The sequence below is a fragment of the Chinchilla lanigera genome, unplaced genomic scaffold (genome assembly GCF_000276665.1).
Source record: "Chinchilla lanigera isolate Chin_1 unplaced genomic scaffold, ChiLan1.0 scaffold00014, whole genome shotgun sequence".
Lineage (NCBI taxonomy): Eukaryota > Metazoa > Chordata > Mammalia > Rodentia > Chinchillidae > Chinchilla > Chinchilla lanigera.
This window is the reverse complement of record NW_004955415.1, coordinates 29,374,193-29,397,425: the sequence shown is the minus strand read 5'-3', so window position 1 is coordinate 29,397,425 and position 23,233 is coordinate 29,374,193. Positions and strand designations below refer to the sequence as shown.

Sequence of the window (23,233 nt, the reverse complement as noted above, 5' to 3'; positions counted from 1 at the left end):
TACATATTATTATCTTCAGCAAAGTTGCTCAGATTAGCAGATGTAAGAATGCAAGATTGATCAAACCATTAAAGAGAATAAGAAATAATTTTAAAACATAGAAACAGTACAAAGCTTCACTAAACAAGATGGTAAGAATTCACCAGTGGTTGTTACATTGCATATTGTTGTCTTCAAATTAGTTGCTCAGATGACCAGATATAAGCATGCAAAATTGGTCAAAAAATTTAAGCATTAACTGTTCCTTTCAATAAGCCAATAGATATCAGCTTCTGTTTGTTTTTCTTTAATGTAAAATCTCTGGACTCTTTAAGAGTTAGCTTAGTGTACATTTTCAAATTCTGGGTTTTGTCTCACAACTAGGAAAGTTTCCTCCCTCCATAATAAGGAAAGATTTCTCTCATACATCCAGGGAGCATTTTCTTGGCTTCATTTCACTCATTCAATTTGTTTACCACTGTGCATGGTGTGAGGTGTGAAGCTGTCTCTCTCCAGAATGCCACCAGAGAGAGGAACCTGTGTATAATTGTTACCCTGAGTTTGACCATTCCACCACCACATAACCCGTTCACTCAGCCTCCAGTCCTGCTCATCCCCCATGTGGTTCCTCTCAGGTATTGAGCAGTTGCCCAGAGTTTCCATCTGAATGCCTTGTAAGCACACTCACCTCCACTCTGCAGCACCTATGTCCGAGCCCTTCAGCACATGGCCCAGGATCAATGTCACCAAAGACAGAGTTCCCATTTCCTGGTTCTGACCTTCTAGGTTGTTCTGCCCCCACAGGAGTCCTGCCCTTCACTGCATTACCAGGCTGCTTCAGGAAGAAAGCAAAATAAAGTGGCTAAACTCACAGCAGCAACAATGTCACTTATTATCAAGCCGTGCTATGCTGCAGACACTGAACTCTGAACTTCACATAGGTGCAAAGCTGTTGGTCCAAGACATAGGGTATAAGTGTTCATTTGTTTGCCCTTTCCACTGCACCTTGCCCTGCTTCACTATACTAGCGCTCTGTTTTAGACACTGGTCTATTAGCAACCCCTAGAACATGGTTATCATTCAGAATGTCTTCAGGCCTTTCATGGCTCTAGTGAAACCTGTCCATCCCTAAGACTGACAGCAATCAACCTTAACCTCAAAAAAGAGAAGCCAGGGGCTGGGGATTTAGCTCAGTGGCACAGCGCCTACCTGGCAAGCACAAAGTCGTGAGTTTGATTCCTGGTACTGGAAAAACAAACAAACAAACAAAAAAAGAAGCCACTGGACCTTTAATGTCTCTCTATGGTCAGGAAGCCCCAGGCTTACAGAATAAATCTGAACCCCATCAAAACTCAAGATCTGATCACCAGCTTACAGGAGGTATCAGATAAAAGTGGTTCTTAAATGACCTCATGGGGATGCAATTAGCCAGACCCAAAAAGTGAGAAATGTTACAAAACAGTGACCCAATGTGTTCAGGAAGTCAGTGGTGATGGAAAAAAAGTAATATGTATGATACACAAAAAGTAAAGTGAACACAGATAAAAGAGGACTAAGAGGTTAACCAAGGAGAAGTGTTGACTGCATGAACCCTGACTGAAAGAGGTCACCTGTGAAAGCCCACTATTGGTTGTTCTGTTTGTCTGTGGTTTGTTCCCCATAGGTTCACACATTAAAAGCCTGATCTCTGGGGTGGGGTGTCAAAAGCCGGGGGACCTCATGGGGTGCTCAGTCACTAGGACACTGGCCTCGCAGTGTGAGCTGCTATAAATGACCAGCCTGGCACTCCCTGGGCTTTGCTTCCTGTCTCCCCAAGGATCCTCTCCTACACCTCCTTACCCCATGGTGATACCACAGCTGTGAGGGCCTCATCAGAGCCATGCTGACACTGACTTGCTTAGGAACCCACAGTTTGTGAGCTGTCACTCAGCTCCAGGTGCTTCATTATAGAGCTAGAAAGTTGGCTAAGGCATTGATGGATGTGAACACTCATAAAAATTAGAAAATATTAAGAAGCTATAGTCAGTTGTGTATGTGTAATGATGTGTCTTTGTCTTTTATTTATTTATTTATTTTTCCGGTACCGGGAATCAAACTCATGACCTTGCGTTTGCCAGGCAGGTGCTGTGCCAATGAGCTAAATCCCCACCCCCATGTTTTTGTCTTTTAAAATCTCTCATTTTGCTGGGTATGGTGGTACACACTTGTAATTCCAGCCCTTGGGATGCTAAGGCAGGAGGATTGCTGTGAGTTCGAAGCCAGCCTGGGCTACAAAGTGAGTTCAAGGCCAACCTGAACTGCATAATGAAACCCTATCTCAAAAAGGAAAAAAAAAAAAAAAAAAAACCCTCATCTTATAGTAATAATATACTGAAATTTTTTCTGTCTTTCTTTCTTTTCTGTGATACTAGGGATTGAGCCAAGGACCCAGCACTGAGCTACATCACTAGCTTTTTGTATTTTTAATTTTGAGACAGGGTCTCATTAAATCACTAAGTTGCGTGGATGAACTGAAACTTGCAGTCTTCCTGCTTCAGCCCCTCAGTGTTCTGGGATTATAGGCGTGCACCACCATGCCTGACCTGAAATACTTCCTGATGAAATGACTTGAACATGACCTAGCCCATGTGTTCTGGTGTGCTTTTCACTCATGGCAATCACCCCAGAAGCTCTTCCAGGCTGGGGAGCAGATCCTGCACAGAGACATTTTGGGGGAGTCCTGTGGTGGAGGAATATTTGTTTCCTGAGCGCTGAGCCACAAGAGCACAGGAATGGAGCTTGCTTGCTTGCCAAATGTCCCTCATCTGGTGTCAGTTGCGGGTTAAATTGGGTCCTCACATGAGTATAAGACCTCGGCAGGCTGGTGAGAGTTAAGCCTGGTGAGAGTTAAATGTTCTCCACTTTTCGTCTCAAATATCGTCAAGCTCATCTTCAAGTTCTCAGCAGCCAATCTCCTTCCTGCACCCAGAGCTGCATTATTATCAGTCCCACTGTGTGGGGCCCAAGAAGATAAAACACTGTGTTATGGTTTGTGTCCAGATGTCCCCCAAAGCCTCGTGCATCCTAGGGCTTTTTTGGAGATGGCTGAATCTAGAGTGTGTGATTGATTCACAGTACAATGCTAGGGTTAAGGGTGGGTGATTGCTGGATCATTCCTTTGATTAGATTGGCATCGCCCTAACCCCAGTAGACTGGATACAATATAAAGGACAGAAAGAAGCTTCTCTCTCTCTCTCTCTCTCTCTCTCTCTCTCTCTCTCTCTCTCTCTCTCTCTCTTTCTCTCTCTCTCTCCCCATTGCTGCTTTTGCTGTCTTCCATGCCATGAACTGTTGCCCCTCTGCCATGTGCCACCCTTCCTTGGAACCAGTTGATTATGGACTGAAGCCTCCACAAACTGTGAGCTAAATAGACCTTTCTTCCCTTAATGTTAGGTGTTAGGTATTTTGTCTCAGCAATGAGAAAAATAACTAAGACACACTGTGTAATCAGTTCAAACTGCTTTGTAAGATTTTCACTGCTTTATTCCCAAACATGGCCAAAGGTTTACAGTCCCACACTTCCTGCTCACTAACAGAACATAGTTTCAAAGTGTGAGGCTAAGACTACCCATGTAACATGACTTGGAGTTTCCTGGCCTTGACCTTACCCCTAAGTTTACTTTGGGGGCACTAAAAATACCTTTCTACCAGTGTTCCCTGCATATTATGCCTGGGGAACAATTGTCCATAGACTCCCCTCCCCAAATACTTTCCTAAAGCACTGGCTTTGCTCCTCAGATGCAGATGTGTGTGATCCTTGATGTGTCTCTGCCTCCTAATGCTCAACAGCGATCATTTCATGGAAGACCCTATTTGAGTATCTAATTACTCTCCTTTGGTGACCTTGATGTTAGATTTTATTTGTCTTATTTATATAGAACCTTATTGATATACTGCTACAAAATAAAACAGACATTTACAGAATTTTTAAGGAAACTTGACAAGGGAAATAGATGCCAGAAGATGCCACTAGGTATGATGGTGACAAACGTCAGAGTTGATGGAGTGGGAGGAGAACGTGGGCCCTGGCCTGGCATTTTAGGGACAGCCCTGCTTCTGTTGATAATGGTGTTGTGGAGAATGTCCTACCTATGATGCACTCTTTCCTCTGGGATAGGACACTGGCCATCCCATCCTATTCATCCTCCTCATCTCCAGTTCACACATCTTTTGTGCAGCACTCAGGACAGCACCGAGATTGCTATGTTACTCCTGACAGCCACAGGAAGGTTCTGCTGATGGCTGCACTTTGAAAGCAGACGCCATCCTCATCATGGGGCTCAGACACTGCAGTGCCATGACGGTGTCCCTCAGTGCCATCAACCCCATGCTCCTGGAGACTTTCCTCAACTGCACCTGTCCCAGGGACACCTGCCCTGTCCCTCTTCCTGAGCTGCACAGAGCAACTGGCTCAGTGCCAGGTATCATGCTAAGGATTTTCTGAGGAGAATTTCCTGAGCCACCTCAGACAAGTGGGTGCCCAGGCCACTGTGGGTGCCCACCAGCTGTGTCCAGCTAATAAAAACACTCCTCTGAGTGTCCCTTCCTGCAGCAGTCAGGGAGCACCGAAAACAGTGCTTGAATAGTTCATCATGCCCACAACCCAGGTCATAAAAGCAGACTGGAAGCTCTGAATTTCAGAAACATTGTTCAGGTTTTCTGCATGTAAAGTAAAGCACCAAATCTGAAATAAAAAATGGAGGTAAGGTGCTTTCAGTTTAAAGAAACAAAACAAAAAACAAAAAACCTTGCTTGGAGAAAGCATTCCTTCTACACATGGAAATAGAAGCTGCCTCCAGAGCCAGTCTTCAGCAGAAAGGACAGTTTCAGAGCCACGGCTTTTCCATGTTGGCCTGGCTGGAAGTCACAGCAGCCCTGGACAGGAGGGAGTCAACTGCTCAGGGAGGCTGAGAAGGCCCACAGGTGGCTTCAGAAACACATCAGTCTTTGATCAAGTGCTTGTCACCTGGCTTTGGGGGACATACGCAAACAGAGTGGGGGATGCCAATATGGATGTTCAGTCCCTTCAGGACTAAACACAGCAGTGTTTAGCTTTGCCCAGGAACTGAAGATAGTACAGCAGCTGCCCACACTGGTATCATCCTGCCCTACACTGATTGGCTCCTTCCTGGCCTTGATAGTGGGAATTGAGGCTCACTGCAGGGCATCAAGCTAAGGGTCTGCACATATCATCTTGCTGCAGAACCCACAGCCACCCTTGCAAGGTAAGCTAACACAGAGTGGACCCATTGTACAGGTGTGGAAACAGAGGCCATGGATGACAGATATTTCTGGCCACATCAATCAGGAAGTTGCTGAGCAGGATCTAAACCAGGCATCTGGCACTGGGTGCATAGGCACATACTTGTAATCCTAGGACTCTGGGAAGCTGAAACAGAAGGAACACATGTTCAAGCCCAGCCTGGGCAAGGGAAATACTCAGACCCTACCTCAAAACACAAAATTAAAAAGGCTTGGGGTGTAGTTCTGTGCAAAGGGCACGTTTATTCCTTCTGCTACCCAGGAGATGAAAAACCTGGGACATGGACACTCTCCTCAATTCAGTAAACTTCAAGGCTGCTTTAGGAGTTAATATGTAGCCCTCTTAGGATTTCCCAAGACTGGCTCATGACTCATGAATAGCCATGCTCACTAGTGCCCCCAGCAGGAGGCATCTGGTAGGAGGACAGGTAATGTTGTGGGGGCGTTCTCAAAAATACTATTTGGTACTGGTGACTTTTGGAGGAAATTTATGAAGTGAGGACCTAGTATAATTTAAAGATTGCACTTATCCACCCATTACATTTTTTTCTGGTCCCGGTGATGGAGCCCAGGATTTGTGCCTGCTACACCCCCTTTTTATTACATTTAACATCTGGGGTTCCATGGATGGGCTACAGATCCATACACCCTCTAAAACTATTTGGAAATTTCTGCCTCTTGCATTTTCTAGGGAGACCATCCTTTGGTTTCATCATATTTTCAAAGGATTGAACTAAAACATTTCTAAAATCATTGCTGTCTTTGTTATTCAACCTCAGGCATAAATAAAAGTTTATTGTGCAATAGGCTACTTAGTGTCAAATAAAAATCACTTAGAGCAGCACAATAAGCTTTACTCTGTTCTCTGCCAGGAGTTAATTTAGCATTTTGGGAAAGGCACTGAACTTGGAACCAGAAGACCTCAGTTCTTACACGGGCTAGGCCGGTGACCAGCTGTGTATCCCAGGGCAAGGCCTGCATTGCTTCAAAGTCCCAGCAGGCTTAGCTTGCAGAAGGGGCAGAACAAGATATTTGCCCAGCCTGCTGAACTCACTGACTCGGTTGTGGGTTTAAAACATGTAAGATTGTCTTGTAGACGTTCCTGAACCCTAGGAAGTGTCCAGTGTGTACACACAACGGTTTCCTAAGCTTTAGAAGGACCAGTGCTCTTCTCACCTGGCCAGATGCCCAAAGGGCCTCCCAGGTCCATGAAAGGTGCAGAGAGAGTGATAGGAAAGGTGGGTGCTTGCCCTTTCCTATCATGGAAGCTGGAAAATTGGGCTGTTTTCTCAGGTTGCAAAGACCTGGACTCTGGATCAGCCCTGAACACTGCGAGAAGCGGCAGTGTCGAGAAAGACACTCACTGCAGATGGAGCCAGTGACGGTGGGTGTGGAGGAGCACAGAGCTGTAGGAGGAGCAGGGTAACCACCCGAGCTCTTGGCCTAACCTTGTCCGGATTGCTAACCAAATATAACTATAGCTAGCAAACCCGGGGTCCTCTTGGCGACCTCAAACCGCCCCCACCCCAATTAACTATCTGTGTCTGTTACTTCTGACGGTCCTAACCGCCAGTGACCGCACAGCCCCGCTGAAGAACCAGCTCCTCCCCACCCCGCGATGCTCTTTGGGAGCCTCTATTTGAAATAATTTATATGCTTTGGTCTGGTGGCTTTGTATCGCTGAGCATAATGACTGTTTCTATTTAATTTTCAGATGCTTAATTACAGTGGAACACTTCAACACCATTAAATTAAAACAAGCTACTAGCTTGTTCTTGATTGTGGCCTGGCGTGCTTCCAAATGACGTTTGCAGCAATATCAGATATTTAATTCAGAACACACATTTTTGCTCACTTCAGGAAAAAAGGAGGAAAGGCCTGGCACAAGTCTGCTTGTAAGCTAGGAACCTTTCGACGAGGGAAGGAGTTTGGGTGGCATGTCTCATCTGCTAATGAGTGTTTAGTGTTTTGTGGAGCCCAGAGTCCCTCATCTTGGAGTACAATGATTTTCCAATTTGGTTTTCATAAGGACTGCTTATATTACATTTTGTGAAAACTAATGAAATTACGTATTTCTTGTAATCATGGTCTTATTTACACTACCATGTGACCAAGCCTATTATTTGGACTTGGCAAGTGAGCAGACATGCCCTCAACCCCCAGCTTTTTGGTGTGGAAAGCAAGCTTTTTAGGTGCCAGAAAACCCTGCGACACAGGTACGTGGGCTTGAAGGGAGCGGAAGGCAACCCAAGGCCTGTAAGATAATATTCTTTGGGAATGGATGTTAGGAATTAGTTTGTGTCTTTACAACATCAGTCATATGGGTATTGTTTGCCTCTGACAGTTTTTCTTTTAAGATTAATGTGCTTATGAAAACCTTGTGCGTTCCTCTACGAGGCAAGCTTGAAATCCATCAGCATTACCATCGGAATGACACAATACTGGGAGAGCAAACCAAATGACAAACAGAATCTGGTTTTCAGAGGCCAGTGTGTGTTGGAGAGAAATGATCTGAAGCCGAATCTGGCCCCCTTCCAGAAATTCCTCCCGCCACGCAGTTGGCGCGGCCCGCAGAGGGCAGGGGAGCACAGAGGGGGAGACAGGACCGCAGGAGGGGGAGGCAGGCGAGGGAGTGTGATGGATCGAAAGCTCCAGTCTTTGTAGCGAACAATAGTCATATGTAAAACCAAGTCATGGAAATAACGTTTTTTTAAAAAAAAGAGAGAGAAAGAAAACTGTGAAAAATGGAGCTTTTTCTGGATCATTAGGCAAAGTCATTTTTAACATCACCCATCACCGTTTGGCCTGCAGTTGGTGGTGTCCAGTTGAAATACGTATTGGGAAAGTTCAGCATCTGCTTGGATTTGTGTAGGGGGAATGGTAGAGGGGCAGTGGCTCACCAGGTGAGGCACAGAGGACCTCAGCAGCCAGAAGAGCCCCTCTTTGCAGATTGCAGAAGGAAACACGGCTTGGTCTCCAGGCCAAGAGGAAACCAAAGTGATACTCGGCTTAAGAAATCAGGCTGGGAGCTGTGGCAGCCAGAGACACACGTCAGGCGATTGCAAGGGGTCCGGGGCCGACAACTGAACCAGTTGCACAATGATGCCAGGTCGGGGGACAGAGCGAGGGCAGGAGGTGTTGGAGGGGCCCTGGCTGAAGCCCCCAGAGCTGAGGAGGATGGGGGCTCTCACATTCCTGCCCCCATCATGCTGGCCCCCAACTTTCCCGCTTTCAGATAGTTTCACAGTGGCTTGGAGGGTGGGTGGCCAGGAACAGACGAGAACTGCACTTGAGCATTTCCTGGATCTGTGACATTTTTGAGTCCAAATCACTTCCAAACACAATGGCCCAGTGCTGCCTGCATCGAGTGCACATCCAGACTTCATGAGGCTTCACAGAACTCAAGGCCCAGGTTGCCAGCACAGCCGGCCAAGAAGCCATCCTCCCTGGGCAGCTGGGAAATCACAGTGTGCAGAACACTCCAAAACAAAGGGTGTCGCCCCCTGTCTGCCTGGAAGAGACTGCAGAAGACTTTGAGCTGCCTGGGACTCATTCTTAGACATCTGCTCTGGGAGCCCCTGCTCAGAGCCAGGCCTGGGAGGTAGGGTACGCGCAATGCAGGCGGCAGCCCAGACCGGGATTCCCAGAATCTCTGCTGCTTTCCAAGAAGCGGGTGAGACCTAGAGGCTGAGGTTGCCGGGACCTGCAGGTCTCTGAGAGGTTTTGGTCCTCTTTCCTCCTGACGCCTGACACCCTGGTACCTTTAGTGGGTGGCTTTTTCCCCTGTTCTGGAGAGGGGTTCACGTGCAGAAGCTGTCCTTGTGTACCCGCTTTCTCTAGGGGACAGTGGTTCTTCTGGGGGCAATTTCACTGCTGAGGTGGCCTCGGCAGAACCAGCTCATAGGAAGCAGCCTGCAGGATGGGGTAAAGTCTCTATCAAGCTCTTTCTTTTGATATACACATGTCCACCAGGAAGGGCAGGTGCAGCGGGGTACAGTGTTCCAGCCTCACTTCCACGCTGTCTCCCAGAAGGGCGCTAGCAGCCTAGCACTTTCGCTTCACATCAACCAATGGAGTCTTGTGAAACAAAAGGGGCACAGGGAGGAATTTGTGGGCTACTGGGTTTTTAGCTTACTGCAGACGTCATCTATGGCCAGAACATGAGTTTGTCTAAGAATAAAGCTCAAACTCTTTGACAAGTAAATAAACGGAGTGTATTTGGAAGGCCCAAGTGACTTTCTCATGACAGTGGTGTGGATGTACATCTGTTTTGAGGACCTAAGGCCCTTTAGGATTCTTTCACTTCCACTGAATACATCTTGTTTCTTTTCCCCTCCCCATAAGGTTGTACCATAAGCCAGCATTGCTTCCATTGCGCCAGAGTTTCAGAAAAGACTGTGCACCACACAGGTCTTTGGGGTGACCATGGCAACCATCTTTTTCCTGACACATGGTACCCATGGACAATCCCTGGGAGAGGGTTACTCACCCAGTCCATCCCCAGGGGCCCCCAAGTCTCAGTGCCTGCTAACAGCCACGAGAGGCACAAACCCAGTGGTGCTCAAGGGCACTGAAACATGGCTCATGGGAGGGAAGAGGCAGCCCAGAGAGGCGCTAGGGATGCCTCAGAGGACTTGAAAGTAAGCAGCCCATTCCCGAATGAAGTTCTCTTAGAAGGACTTTATCCCACCACCAGCACTGAGCAAGTCTGGGGGACCAGAGGCTGCTTGCAGGAAAGTCCACATAGCAGAGCCCATGGCAAAGAGCCCACGGTAAAGAGCCCCAACTGTCTAACTATAGGAAGCCACTTAAACTGTGGCACAGGCACATGATGGCATCACCCACAGCCAAGATAAAATGATGTCAGGTAGCTAGTGCACAGGGAAGCATCAGAGCAGAACTCACTTGGGAGGACAGAGAGGGTTGACCAGGAAGAGGCCTGAGGACCTGCAGGTTGGTAGTAATGCTCTGCCCCTCAGGCTGTACTACACCACTGTGTGCATTTGTCAAAACTCTGCATGTTTCATTCAAGATATGGGTACTTCACTGTATATAAATTTTCCTTACACCAGAGACCATCAGCAATTACTGAGCTCCAGTTAATTATATGCATGATGAAGTGTTTTGGGGTGAAGTATATCAGTGTCTGCAAGTTAATTGGTATTGTAGTCTAATGTTCATGTTCCCCTCAAGTTTGTCCATTGAAACCTAGTCCCCAGTGTGATGGTATTGGACAGTAGGACATTTGGGAGGTAACCAGGTCACAGGGACTCTGACCTCAGGAATGGGATCAGTGTTCTCCCCTCCAGAAGAAACATCAGAGAGCCAGCAAGCCCTCGTCCACGGGAGGACACAGCCAGAAGTCACCAGCAGGGAACCAGAAAGAGGATCCTCACCAGACACTGAGTCTGGGAGCACTGTCATCTTGGACTTCTCTGCTTTAGAACTGGAAGAAATAAGTGTCTGTTCCTTAGAGCTACCCAGCCTGTGTTATTTTTTTATAGCAACCCAAATAGACTAGGACTCTAGGAATCTGTCCTTTAAAAGTAGATCAATGTGTAAATTCTACCCTCACCACAGCTGTTCAACACAGTACTTGAAACTTTATCTAACCAACTGGGCAAGAGAAAGAAATAAAAGGGGTACGAACAGGAAAAAAAGAAGTCAAACTATCCTTATTTGTAGGTGAATTGATCCTCTACACAGGAGACCCAAAATATCTCTGCCAGAAAACTCTAAGAACTAATAAATAAATTCAGTGGCAGGATACAGAGTCAATACATGAAAGTCAGAAGTAGTCCCGCACACCAGCAATGAACCCACCAAGAAAGAAATAAGGGGTAAAAATCTCATGTAACATAGCTTCCCCCCAAAAAAATAAAATGTCTGGGAATTAACCTAACCAAGGGAATAAAAGACCACTGTAATGAAAACTACAGTGCTATGCAAAAAGAAATCGAAGAGGACCCTAGAATAGGGAAAGAAATTCCTTTTCCTGGATAGGCAGAACTAATATCATCAAATTGGCCATACCCCCCAAAATGATACAGATTTAATGCAGCTCCAGTCAAAATATCATCATCATTCTTTCCACAGAACTAGAAAAGAGAGGTTGGGGGATAGAGCTCAGCAACACAGCCCCTGCCTGGAAAGCTAGAGGTATTGAGTTCGATTCCCAGTACCCCCCGCAAAAAAAAAAAAAAAAGAGAAGTAGAAAAGATACTCTTAAAACTCATGTAGAATCAAAAGGGACCCAGAACAGCCAAAGTGATCCCAAGGAATAAGAATAAGCAGGTGGTACAATAGTCCTGGGTTTTAATTTATGCTACAAAGCCACAGGGCAAAAGCAGCATGGAGGTGACTCGAAAACAGACATGTGGTCCATTGACCAGAAGTGAAGGTGCAGAAACAGCCCCAAGCACTTTCAGCCATTTTATTTTTCACAGGACCAAAAACATGCTGGAGAAAAGATGATCTCTCCAACAAATGGTGCTGGAAGAACAGGTCTGGTTATCCATAAGCAGAAAACTGAATCTAGACCTGTACTTCTCACTGTGTGCTAAAAATTGAATCAAAATGGATCAAAGACTGAGATATTAAAACAGAAACACTGAATCTGCTGAAAGAAAAAAATGCTAAGACTTTTTTTGTAATTTGGATTTTTGAGACAGGGTCTCACTATGTAGTTCAGGCTGGCCTTGAACTCACTTTCTAGCTCCAGCTGACGGGAGATACAGATTTAGCTATTATGGGTTGTGCTGCTTGCTATATGCATGGACCAGTGTAATAGGATGTCTTTAACTATTTTGAAAAGATACCCAGAAAAGGAATAGCTGGTAAAGCAGAACTTCTAATTTTTTTTTTTTTGAGGAAACTCCACACTGATTTTCATAGTTGTGTTAGTTTATCTTCTCATCAATAATGCAGAAGGACATTTTCCCCATGGCCTCACCAACTTTTTTTAATTCTTTTTAGAATAAGATGAAATCCCTGTTGTTTTGATTTGCATTTCTCTAATGTAATAATGCTAAGCATTTTTAATGTACTTACATGGCCATCTGTACTTCTTCTGGGAAATTTCTATTCATTTCAATTGCCCATTTTTGATGGTTCTTTATTGTTCAGAGTCTAATTTTTTAATTGTTTATGCCTATGCCTAGATGTCTAAGAGTCTTAGTGCCGGGCATGGTGGCACACACTTGTAATGCCAGCAATGGGCTTCCTGAGGCAAGAGGATCACTGTGAGTTTGAGACCAGCCTGGGCTACATAGGGAGTTCAAGGTCAGCGAGTTCAAGGGTCCATCTCTAGATGGCTGTGAGAAGCCGTCAGATCCCATGGGACGATGCCCTTCCTGCTTGGATCCACCAGCTCTGCGAAGTTCCTAGGCAGACCCCAGATCTGTCTGTCTGGATGCTTCCTCTGAGAACCACAAGGCCTGTTCACTGTCAGGACGGCGGAGGTGGGGGGGGGGGGAGGCCAGAGCTGAAGGGGTGAACATGCATGGGAGCCTCAGGCCCTCAGGACTGGCAGGTAGACATCACAGAAAAGCAATTTGCACACATGTCATTTTTTTATAGCTGCTGGAGAGGATGTTTATATTGTTTTCTGATCTGACACTTTGTTTTTGGTTTTGGTTGTTTTGTTTTGTTTTTTGAGACAGGGTTTCACTCTGTAGGTCAGGTTGGCCTTGAACTCACTAAATAGCCCAGGTTGGCCTTGAACTCACAGTGATCCTCCTGCCTCAGCCTCTCAAGTGCTAGGATGACAGATATGTACCACCATGTTGGGCCTGGTTTGGGACTTCTAAGTAGACACTAAGATTTTATTTTCTATGGTTGAATTATTACCAGAAATACTTTTACTCTCTCATTTTAATTTTTTATTTTCTAACTTATGCACAGTGAAATTCTATTTTCCTGGCACACAGTTCTATGAGCCCCCATCTGCAGTGCATATACACCATTCCAGTCTAGCTGTTTGGAGTCTTTGGAATATTCTTTTCCAGTTCATTCTGTACCTGGAGAAGCAGAAGCCACATAAGGGTCTTGGAACTCCTTCGCTGAAAGACAGCATTTGAAGTATTGTCTTGTGAATGCTTATCCTCCTCTTAAAACAAAGTCACTCATAGGAAAAGAAGTTGATGAAGGGGGTCTTTTTGAACAAATAAGATGAAGCTTTTTGCAGTGTGAGTTCAAAATCAAAATGCTGCACAGACTGGACAGAGCAGAGATCTCAGTATAACAACAGCCACATGCAACTTGAGTGTGGATGCTGGGCCCGACTCCCTGTGCCGGAATTTTGTTTGGCCACTCTCGCTAGCTGTGTGGCTTTAGGCAAAAAGCATCATTGCTCTGTGTGTGCCTCAGTTTCCTCATTTATAAAATGGGCTTGAATAGCATCTACCTCTGGAAGGGCACTGGAAGGACTAACTAAGGACTTTGATCCATGGTAGGCAAGCAATTACCTTTTACCATCTTCCTTGATACTAAACATCCTTAAATTCTATTTTCCCTTCTTTTAAAAAATTTTTTGAGACAAGGGTCTCACTCTGCAGCCCAGGCTGGTCTTGAATTTATGGCGATCCTCCTGCCTCAGCCTCCCTCCCTGGTGCTGGGATTACAAGCATGGCCATCATGCCCCGCTAAATCCTACCTTCCTGCCTATGATTCTGTTTCACTGCACAGGCAGGAGGCAGGGCTCTCCGTGTGGCCTGAAAGCTGACGTTGTGCTCAAGCTGCCTGCAGATTTCTGGAGAGAGGAGAGAGGATAGGCCAGTTCCCAGCAGCAGCCGCACCCGACGCTTGCTTGGGAGAAAAGCCCACTGTTCATGGCATTTCTGGCCACATTGGGGTCTCAGTTCTCACTGTAGCTTTCAAACCGTTGCAGCAAGGAGCCTGGGAAGAGAAGGCTTCAGCAGCTATGTCAGTCGCCAACCCCACCTCTCCCTGCCACCTGCAGACCCGTATCCCACTTATCCAACCCCTCTCTGCTCTCGGCTACTGGCCAAGGACCCCAGCCCTTCCTGCAGTGGCAATTTTCCTCCTGAAAACAAGGACCCTCCTTGCAGATGACCTCTGGGGCCCTCTGCAGACTCTGGGGTGGTATGAGATGGGCACATCAGGCATAGCAGGGCCAGGTACATTTTTTAATGAAGAAGAAAACTGGCCCCCCAATAAGATCATCAAAACTTCTCTGCAGAGTGAGGAATTGTAGCATTTTAAGTTGGTGAACCCATTCAAGTTAATGGCCACAATCTAAGCAAGAGTGACCTCAGTTGGATAAAAGCTCCAGTTTTCAAGCATTCTGGTAAAAGTACATTGGCCTAAATTTTCAGTTGCACAGGGGACCCCTTGTAAGCCCCAGAACACAGCAGTCAGCATAGCGCTTTGACTCTGCTTGTGAATTCTCTGTACCCGGAGTGTGCCTGGGACAAATGCAGATGGTTTGTCCCTGCTCCTCTGAGGCTTCAGCAGGGTCATTCATCTGGACTCCCATGGGAGCCTCTTTGCTTACAGTCAGGAGGGATGGTGGGCTGACACCCCTCACCAGGATGCGTGGGCACCGCCACATGGCCTGGGCTTGCTGGCCAGCTGGTGGCCTCGAATGCCTGAAGTTCCCACCTAAGGCTCAAGACTCTGATGCCTCAGTGAACAAGTTGGGAGTTGTATGTCCACCGCGATCTAACCTGGGAAGTCCCCTGACATGACTTTCCCTGCATTCCACAGATGACAAGTGAGTCACAAGCCTGTCTACATTGCTGAGAAAACAGCCCTACTTTCTCTTGGAAGGAGTGTTAGAGAATCTGTGGCATTCTTTAAAACTACCACACTATAAAATTTACAGTATACTTGAGATATTACTAAATAATCTTAAAAATGATTTTAGGGTTTTTTTTAAAAAAGTCACAAAAGGTATTATGTTCTAGTTTAAATCTAAGACCCCCCCCCAGATTTCTCAAATGTTCAGAGAAGGGGCTGAAGAAGGGGATTAGATCACACCTGTGCTATACTCACCAGTGGTCTGGTTCATTGCTGAATACGCAGTTAGGGGTGAGGGCCTGTTCAGAAGAGATGGGTTACTGAGGTGTGGCCTGCAAGAGTGTCTTCTTGTCCCCAGTTCTCCCTTCTCTCTGCTTCCAGATTGCTACAGAATGAGCAGCTGTCCTCCACCATGATCTTCTGCCATGTCGTTTCTGTCTTGGGGCCAGTCAACCATGGACTGAAGACCCTGAAACTGTGAACCAAAGTAAACCTCTCCTTTAAGTTGTGGGCATCAGGTATTTCATCCTAGCAATGGGAAAGTGACTAATACATGTTATATAAAAAATACATGTGTGAGATTTGCTTTGTTGATGTGTCAGAATTTCATTTTCACTCCACTCAGATATGTAAAAAAAGTACCTTCTTTATTTTCTATAACTGACCCCATTTTCATAGGCGCTCCCCCATCCCTGTGGGGAGACATACTTTACTTTTTAATGTTTTTGAGCTTCCTTTGGTTTAGTTAGCCACCTTCTGTTTAAGAGTGCTCCTCAGTGAGAGGTTGAGAACAGTGCATACCACACCTCCTGCCTCTTCCCAAGTTGGCATCTGAGGCAGAAACTCTGTTGGGCAGGACAGTCTTGGCCCCATCTGTCGTCATGCCAGTGTGTTTAAGGGGCAGTGGCCCTGTCCTTGGAGGTGGGTTGGCAGCTGGGCTGAGCTGTGGCCAACAGGCACATCCCAAGGACTGCTGACCTCTGTGCCTGGCCACCTCCTGGTCCCCTCACCCTCTCTGAGGCTCAGATGGTTTCTGTCATTGCCTCGGTGCACCAGAACTCTTGCCAGAGCCGCACAGCTTCTGGGCTCCTAACTGGCCCTCTGCCTGGTCTCCTGCCCATGGCTGTCAGTTACTGGCATCGACCCCTGGCTCTGGGGCACCTGTGTGCCTCTCCATGAACCTGGGCAGACTTGTGCCACTTTAAGCTATAGATCATGAGGCTAAGGTACTCACTACTAAAGCCATGGGCCACCACACTGGAAGCACCTGCCACGGCAAGAGCATGTGTGGCTGCTCCCAGATGCCCACTCCCCAGGCTGCCAGCCCGAGATATGACCCTGAAGATGTAGATGACTCCCTGAGTCTAACCACACGATGGCTTTTCTGGGGGTGTTCATAGGACAGCTACAGACTGCTGAAACTATGATCATTCTCCCTTGGGCCTGAGATAACCTGTGACCCTTGCATGCCACGTTGAAGCCATGCGAGCCAGATCTTCTGGCTCTGGCCATCTATGGGGCCTCTTTTGTGTCATTCTTCAGCCTTCCTTCCTACCCCCCCCCACATCCTCCACATCCCCTGGAGTGGAGCTCCTCCCTCTCACCCTCCCCTCAGCCCTCAAAAGAAGGAGGTGTCCAGGGAGAGTGGGGAATGGGGGACAGGTGAAGAGCCAGGCTGCCTTGCTCAAGAGGGGTCTGCGTCCTGTGATTGTGCCCCATCATGGCCTGGGCTGGAGCACGTGGGGACCGAGCACTGGTCTTAGTCCATTTGCTGTGGGTGGAATGGCATGGCACTGGCTGAGAAAACCTTAAACACTGGAAGTTCCAGGGTTCATGCTGTGGGGGCTGGGAGTCCAAGAGCATGGACTGGCTCGTAGGCAGTCATCCCATGGCCTAGGATGGGGGGCAAAAGAGCCTGGCAAGGCAGAGAAACTGGCACCCCCACTTCTGTCAGAGGCCACGTGGCTATCATGGCCTCAGCCTGCTCCTGCTGTGGTGGCCTTGCAACCTCACCAACCTCCTCAGAGTCCTACCGTGGCAGTGAAAGTCGACATGAGTTTAGAGGGGACCTGCAAAACACAGCAGTGCACTCAGAATTACCCCAAATTCCCTGAGATTAGGCTGCAGAGATCAGAGCCCAATGGGAACAGATCAGAGACAAGAGATGGAGGACAGAGCTTCCAGGAGATTCAGGACAGTGCAGTGAGAAAACCTCAAAGTCTGTGGCCAGCTTTGCTAACTTGGATGAGAGAAAGAGCTCTCGCTGGTGGTGGGATTGCAGAAAGCAGCTCAAATCATACCTCCCTTCCAAAAGCTGCAGCACTCCAGTGTAATCTAAAAGGAGGAACAAAAAATGACCTACATGAACGCAAACAAAATGATGATCAGAAGAAAGAGAAGGAAAAGGGTCTACACCAGCAACCATGCTCCGAAATCCTTCCACTGTAATTTTACATCAATGCACATGTGACTTTATAAGACTTTATAACTACATTTGATCAATAAAGAACACAGTTTTTAAAAAGCAAGGTAAGAGTACATGAAAAAGATTCCCCAGGCCTATGGAGCTTCCTCTCAAGCTACAGAGTCAAATGAGCTACTCGACAACATGGTTTCTAACCCTCACCAGACTGGGAGCAAAGGGGACACCAGAGGGGTTCACATCCACATGGCTTCAGTCCACACTTGGGACACAGCACCCAAGATGGGGTTTTGTCAGGATCCACAGAATTGAAGGAAGGTGTGAGAGGGAAGAAGAGGGAGACCCAAAAGTGGCCTCCATGCACCCTTACACCAACAGCACTCTTCCGAAAGATAGAACAGAGAGGACTCCCCACTTGAAACTGGCCCGGGTGACTGGTGGTGCTTTCGACAGTGGGTGCTGATTAGGAGGTAAGTTTGGGTGGCCTGCTGAATCTGAGAGGTGACAGAGATGCAGACAGTGCTGTCTTCTGGCCCCGGGACACTCAGACCATGTCTGAATGAAGAGGCAGATCAGATGCGGTGACTCTCCGTGAGGCTCAGGGCTCTGCGGCTGCCATCTTGAAATTCCTGCTGTTATTTTTGGAACTTGTGTTTATGAGTAAAGTCCCACGGAACTAGATGGTGTGGGCTGGGGGATCGGAGCCTTGTCTCCTGTGTGGCCCCATAGCCCAAAGCTTGTACTCCTCAGGCTCCCTTTTCGTCTTTATCTGTGACCACTGTCACCCTCCACTTGGGGTGATGGCCTGGTCTTTGCATTGGGGGAAACCCGGGTTTCCCCATTGCCTTCTGCCCAGGGGCCACAGGGTAAGGGTGAGGAGGGGTCATATGTGTGCCTGCTGCACCTCAGGGCTGGCCCACTAAGGCTGGCAACACCAACACATCTGGCCAGCCAGGTGGTGGGGCCTAGTGTCCAGGAATGGAGGTCATAGTCACTCGGGACTCCCCTGTCAGCTGAGGGTTGGGCAGGGAGCCCTTGGGAAAGGAGCACTGCCATTCCACCCCACACTTCTATCTTTCAGACCTCTCTCACTGGGGAGTTGCACTGCTGTCACCCACAGTTAAAGGGTGGGGAAGAGGTTTCTTTCTGTGAGCCAGAGCAGGCTAGAGCTTCCCCAGTTACTTACTTGTTTTCTTTGAGGAGGGAAGGGAGTGATCTCAGCCTCTGGGTGACCTTGGAGAAAACCTTGAGACAGACAAGCTGGGCTCTCTGAGGTGCATGAGAGTGTCCTAGGTCCCCCCACTGTGGTGGAAGTCAGAGGCGGCTTGCTCTGGGGAGAAGCCAGGGTGGGTAGGCTGGATCCACATTCCTGTGGCCTGGGAAAGATCTGTAGATGAAAGAAGAAACCAAATGGGAAGGGTAGGGCGGACGCCACAGTGAAGCTAGAAGAAAGGAAAGGGAACAACAGTCAGCGAGGGGTCGAGAACTTCCTGGGGTCAAGAAGCTGGAAGAGGAGGGATGCCCCAGCCCTGCTGGGGACAGGATGTCATCAGTGGCTTCCTGTCTCCCTTCAGAGCCTGGGTCAGCCCACACTCAGCCCATGAGCACTGTGCACTGAGAAGATCCCAAACTAGTGACTGATTGCTGCAGCCATGGGACACCTGGCCACTGGGCCAGCCTGAGAGGACTCAAGGCCATCTTGGTGTGGGCTGGGACTGCTCTGGGCCCAGGGCTACTTCCTTCCTGTCCTCTTGCTGGTGCATGGGTCCTGAGGCTGCATCTTGATCAAATCTGCTTGCCACGGTCCATCTTCGGGTCCGAGCTTGGAGGAGGAGATCCCTGAGAGGTGTGGACAGGTGAGTCAGTCTCGCAGGCTCTCCAGGCACAGAGCAAGGTGCCCGGTGAAGATCTTCTGTGAAGATCTTCCTGAGACCTGAACTCCGACACCACGCAGCATAGCAGCCACCACACACTGGGCCACACTGCTAACCTGTCCAACACTGTCGCACTAGGAGGCTGGGGACACTGTGTGAAACCAGTGTGTGATGTGGAGCTGTCCAAGGTTAACCTCGCTGAAACTGCATCTCACAACTGAGGAATTATCAGTGACAATGGCAAAATAATAAAGGCAACACAAGTGCGTACTTCAGTCACACACAGAACTCCCACACTAAGCCAGGACCCCCTTGATGGGCAGCAGCGGACCAGAAAAGGTGTCCAGTATGCCCAGCTGGGCTTCTAGCAGGTGGACCTCTGGGGAGGGTGGCTCTCCCTGGGGCTGAGGAGCAGGAAGAGAGGGCCTGGCTACTCGTGGAGAAAGGGTGCTGTCAGAATGGTGTGTTTTCATCCTCGGGTGCCTGAGTCATGTTTTATGGTTTGTTCCCAACACTGAGGAAGGAGAGAAGGTAGGACGCTGTGTAAAAGACAGAGCAAACCCACTTTTGTCTCTATTAGATTTCCCTGATAAATGCACTAATTTTCAAAATAGAAGACATATATGAATTGCACTGAAATCTACAATAAAAAGAGAAACTTCAGAGGGCCAAGAGTCCGAGCAGGAAACCAGCCTATGAACACACAACTGCTCCTGGCGTGATGTCACCCACACGTGAGAAAGGCATCCTGCCAGCATTGTGTTTCTCTTACACCAGCAATGACTAAAACACAGATGAGATCCAGGGTCAGGGAGGCAAAGTGCACTGCTGTGGGATGCTGTGGGAAGCTGCAGCTCCCTGGAGGACAGCTTGGTAACCTGTGCTGAGGCCCACACAGTCACCTGAGCAAGGCAGGCTGGGACTGCGTCCTAAGGGAAAGCTCATCCATGGCCATGAGACACTCACTGGGACATGGCCCCTAGTAGTGGATGCTGGAACTGGCTGAAGGGTACAGCCCCACAGCATCAGTGAATCAATCATAGTGTAACCACTGTGGAATATAATGCAGTCACAAAAAAGGACTCAGGAAGAAAAAATGATGCAGTGTGTTTGGGGTGAGTGGAGAGTAAAGCGATGGAGACTGAAAGTGCCGGCTCTAGACTCCTACTGCCTGGCTTCCATTATTATTTTTCCACCCTTGGGGCGTGTGGTCCTGTGAGTCCCTAGTCTCTCTAGCTTTCAGCTTTCTCATCTATTGAGTGAAGACTGTCATGACATCTTCTCGGGCCGTGCCAAGGACTAAAGGTGGCAATTCAAGAGGTGGGTAGCTGAGAAGCCAGTGTAGCATGAGTACTCGCTAAAAGCCAGGCAGTGCCACTGTCAGCACAAAGACAGAGAGGTACTCACTGTAGTCATGGGATTTAAAACCATGTAGCTCATTCCCTATGTTCAACAGACCAGGATCTCACTAAACAGAGTCAAAACCACATGGAGAACACTAAAGGCATAGAGTCTTTCAGCCGAGTAACTTACATTGGGGCTGTCTTGTTTCTTACACTGTGAGCACACTCACTTCCTACTCCGTGCCTGTGTGGCAGTTTCCTTGTGGTCTGGAGTAGCTCAGAGAGGCTTAGAGGAACCTCACAGTGACTCGGGTGAGACTTTCTGGGAGAGATGACACCTCGTGCTCTGGGTTAGCAACACCCTAGGGAGCCTGTGCCTCATGACTGGCTAACCCAAGAGCAGAGGCAATGCTGATTCTGCTGGCTTGGGCTGTGGAGCAAAACCCAGAACCAAATCAACACAGACAGACAGGATCAGTAGACACCCCGCAGAGAGGGTCAGGGGAGTCCGTTGTTTCAGATGAGTTCCACCTTATGACAGCACCTGGAAGGGCTGAAGCATCGTCCAACCCCTATTGGGGCTGTTGAGCTGCATCACCCCAAATCCACACTCACCTTTCTCCCTTTCCAAGGCTGCCCTGAGGCCAGCCCCTTCCAGCAGAACTGAGAGCTGACAGGAGTGGCGGGCCCACAGCAGTGAAATCCACCACCAGAGAAGCTAAGATTGAGAGTTTATCAGATCAGTCCCAAGGTCAGCTGTCCTGTGGTTGACACCGTGACCCTGGACATCAGGAGATGACTGAGGCACCTCAAGGGACTCAAGGTGGATGAGACAGCCCTGGGCAGCATACTGGGTGGACCCTGCTGCACAAGAGACCTGGGGAGCAGAAGCTGCAGGTGCCACAGCTGCACTTGTGCTGCAGCAGAGTGGGGTAAAGGGATGGTGAGCCCAACGTGCTGCCACCCTGGGCCAACACAACCTGAGGTTTCCCATCCCTGAGATGCCCAGGAGTGTGCAGTGCCAGCACACCTCTCCCCCAGGCTCAGCCTCCATGGGCCTTCCCAGGACGGTTAAATGGGTTGGAGCAGGGAAAATCAGAACCTGGCTGCAAGCACAAAGCCAGTGACCCTGGAGCCAGCGCTCAGTCAGGAGAGCTTCCGCAGATCTACTTAGAGACTTCCAGCTGAATGGCTCCTTTCTCGGATCCTTGCACTCCAAGAGGTCTTTGAACTATGCACTTCAGCCTTAACATTCAGGCTGAGACCAGAACTATGTTGGTCAGTGCAGGGTCATGAACCCCAAAATCTCCCAGGTACTTTGTGGTCAGATGAACTTGAATTCATGTCCAGGCTCTGCCTGGGAATATGACCAATTTTCCTTCATCTGGTATTTCTCCAACAGTGGTCGGGGGGCCCTTGGAGTCTCTGAAGCCCTTTTGGGAAGTCCATGTGGCCAGAGCAGGTGACCTGAAGGACATGGCTTGTTCCACTCTCCTCTGTGGAGTTTCCCAGGACCCAGAGCAACGCCTCTCACAGGGGCACAGGGGCCGTTCTGGGAACCCGGCTACCTTTTATTTAGCCTAAAGTCCCAAGGACTTGAAGGCATGTAGATAATGCCACTCCTCACACTGATTTTGTTTGTTGGGGATGACAGTGCTTTTTAGGAAGATGACTCTGTTAACACATAATCACCTGATTGTTCTTATTTATAAATGTACAAATATGTTTAAATTGCTTTCAGTTTATATCTCTAAAGCAATACATTTGGGTAGAGAAAATCCACATACGCACAAATTCTCTGAGAGCCTTCATCCTTAAAGGTCTGAAGAGGTCTCTAGATCAGCTTGAACACTGGGTGCCCGCTATGGTTTGGACCAAAACTGGCTCCTTTGCTCATCAACGGAGCTTCTGGAAAAGAGACGCATCCTGTGGGTGCTGAAGGCATCGATGGATAAGTTCGCTGAGGAGTCCTCAGCTGGGTGGGCCCTTAGGCCCCTGGTCTACCGGGAAGGGGATTTCTCCCCAGCTTTTCGCTGTGCGTCCCTGCCACAGGGAGCTGAGCCTCTTTCCTCCCCCAGCCTTCCTTCACGGTGTTTCTGCCTCACATAGGCAGGCAGTGAGGGAGCCCACCCACCCAGGATGGGCTGTCTGAATCTGTGAGCCAAAATAAACCTTTCCTCCTTTGTGTCGTTATTTCAGGGGTTTTCTCACGGCGACCAAAAGCTGACAACACAGCAACCTAGTGCGGTCACTCTGCCTCTTGAGGGTGATGGCTTTGCTTCTCATTTCACTGAGAAAACAAAATGAGAAAAGAGAAAGAAGAGAAGAGAAGAGAAGAGAAGAGAAGAGAAGAGAAGAGAAGGGAAGAGAAGAAAAGAGAAGAAAGGGGAGGCAGGGGAGGAGAAGAGAAAAGAGGACAAGAGAGGAGAAGGCCCCCTATAACTACCAACACTCCTGGCCCAGATACCTCTGCCCCATGGCCCTGTCTCTCACTTCCTGGTCTCAGTGGGCATCTCCTGGCCTAATCCGGTGTGCTCCTCGGGCCCTGCTCCACT

General features: G+C 48.3%; 1 protein-coding gene across 4 annotated transcripts in view; it reads left to right on the top strand.

Annotated features, from left to right (window-relative positions):
- Positions 1-15,551, top strand: part of LOC102024791 — a 30,256-nt gene extending 14,705 nt beyond the window's left edge. For 2 of the 4 annotated variants that reach the window (XM_013512316.1, XM_013512314.1), the window contains one exon: positions 15,421-15,551. In XM_013512316.1, the coding sequence (XP_013367770.1) occupies positions 15,421-15,435 (15 nt within the window). In that variant the 3' untranslated portion in view covers positions 15,436-15,551. Of the gene's footprint in view, positions 1-4,196; positions 11,459-15,420 lie in introns of those variants that run through there. The other 2 variants (XR_001233233.1, XM_013512315.1) reach the window with 2 other exon arrangements.
- Positions 15,552-23,233: the final 7,682 nt, after the last annotated feature.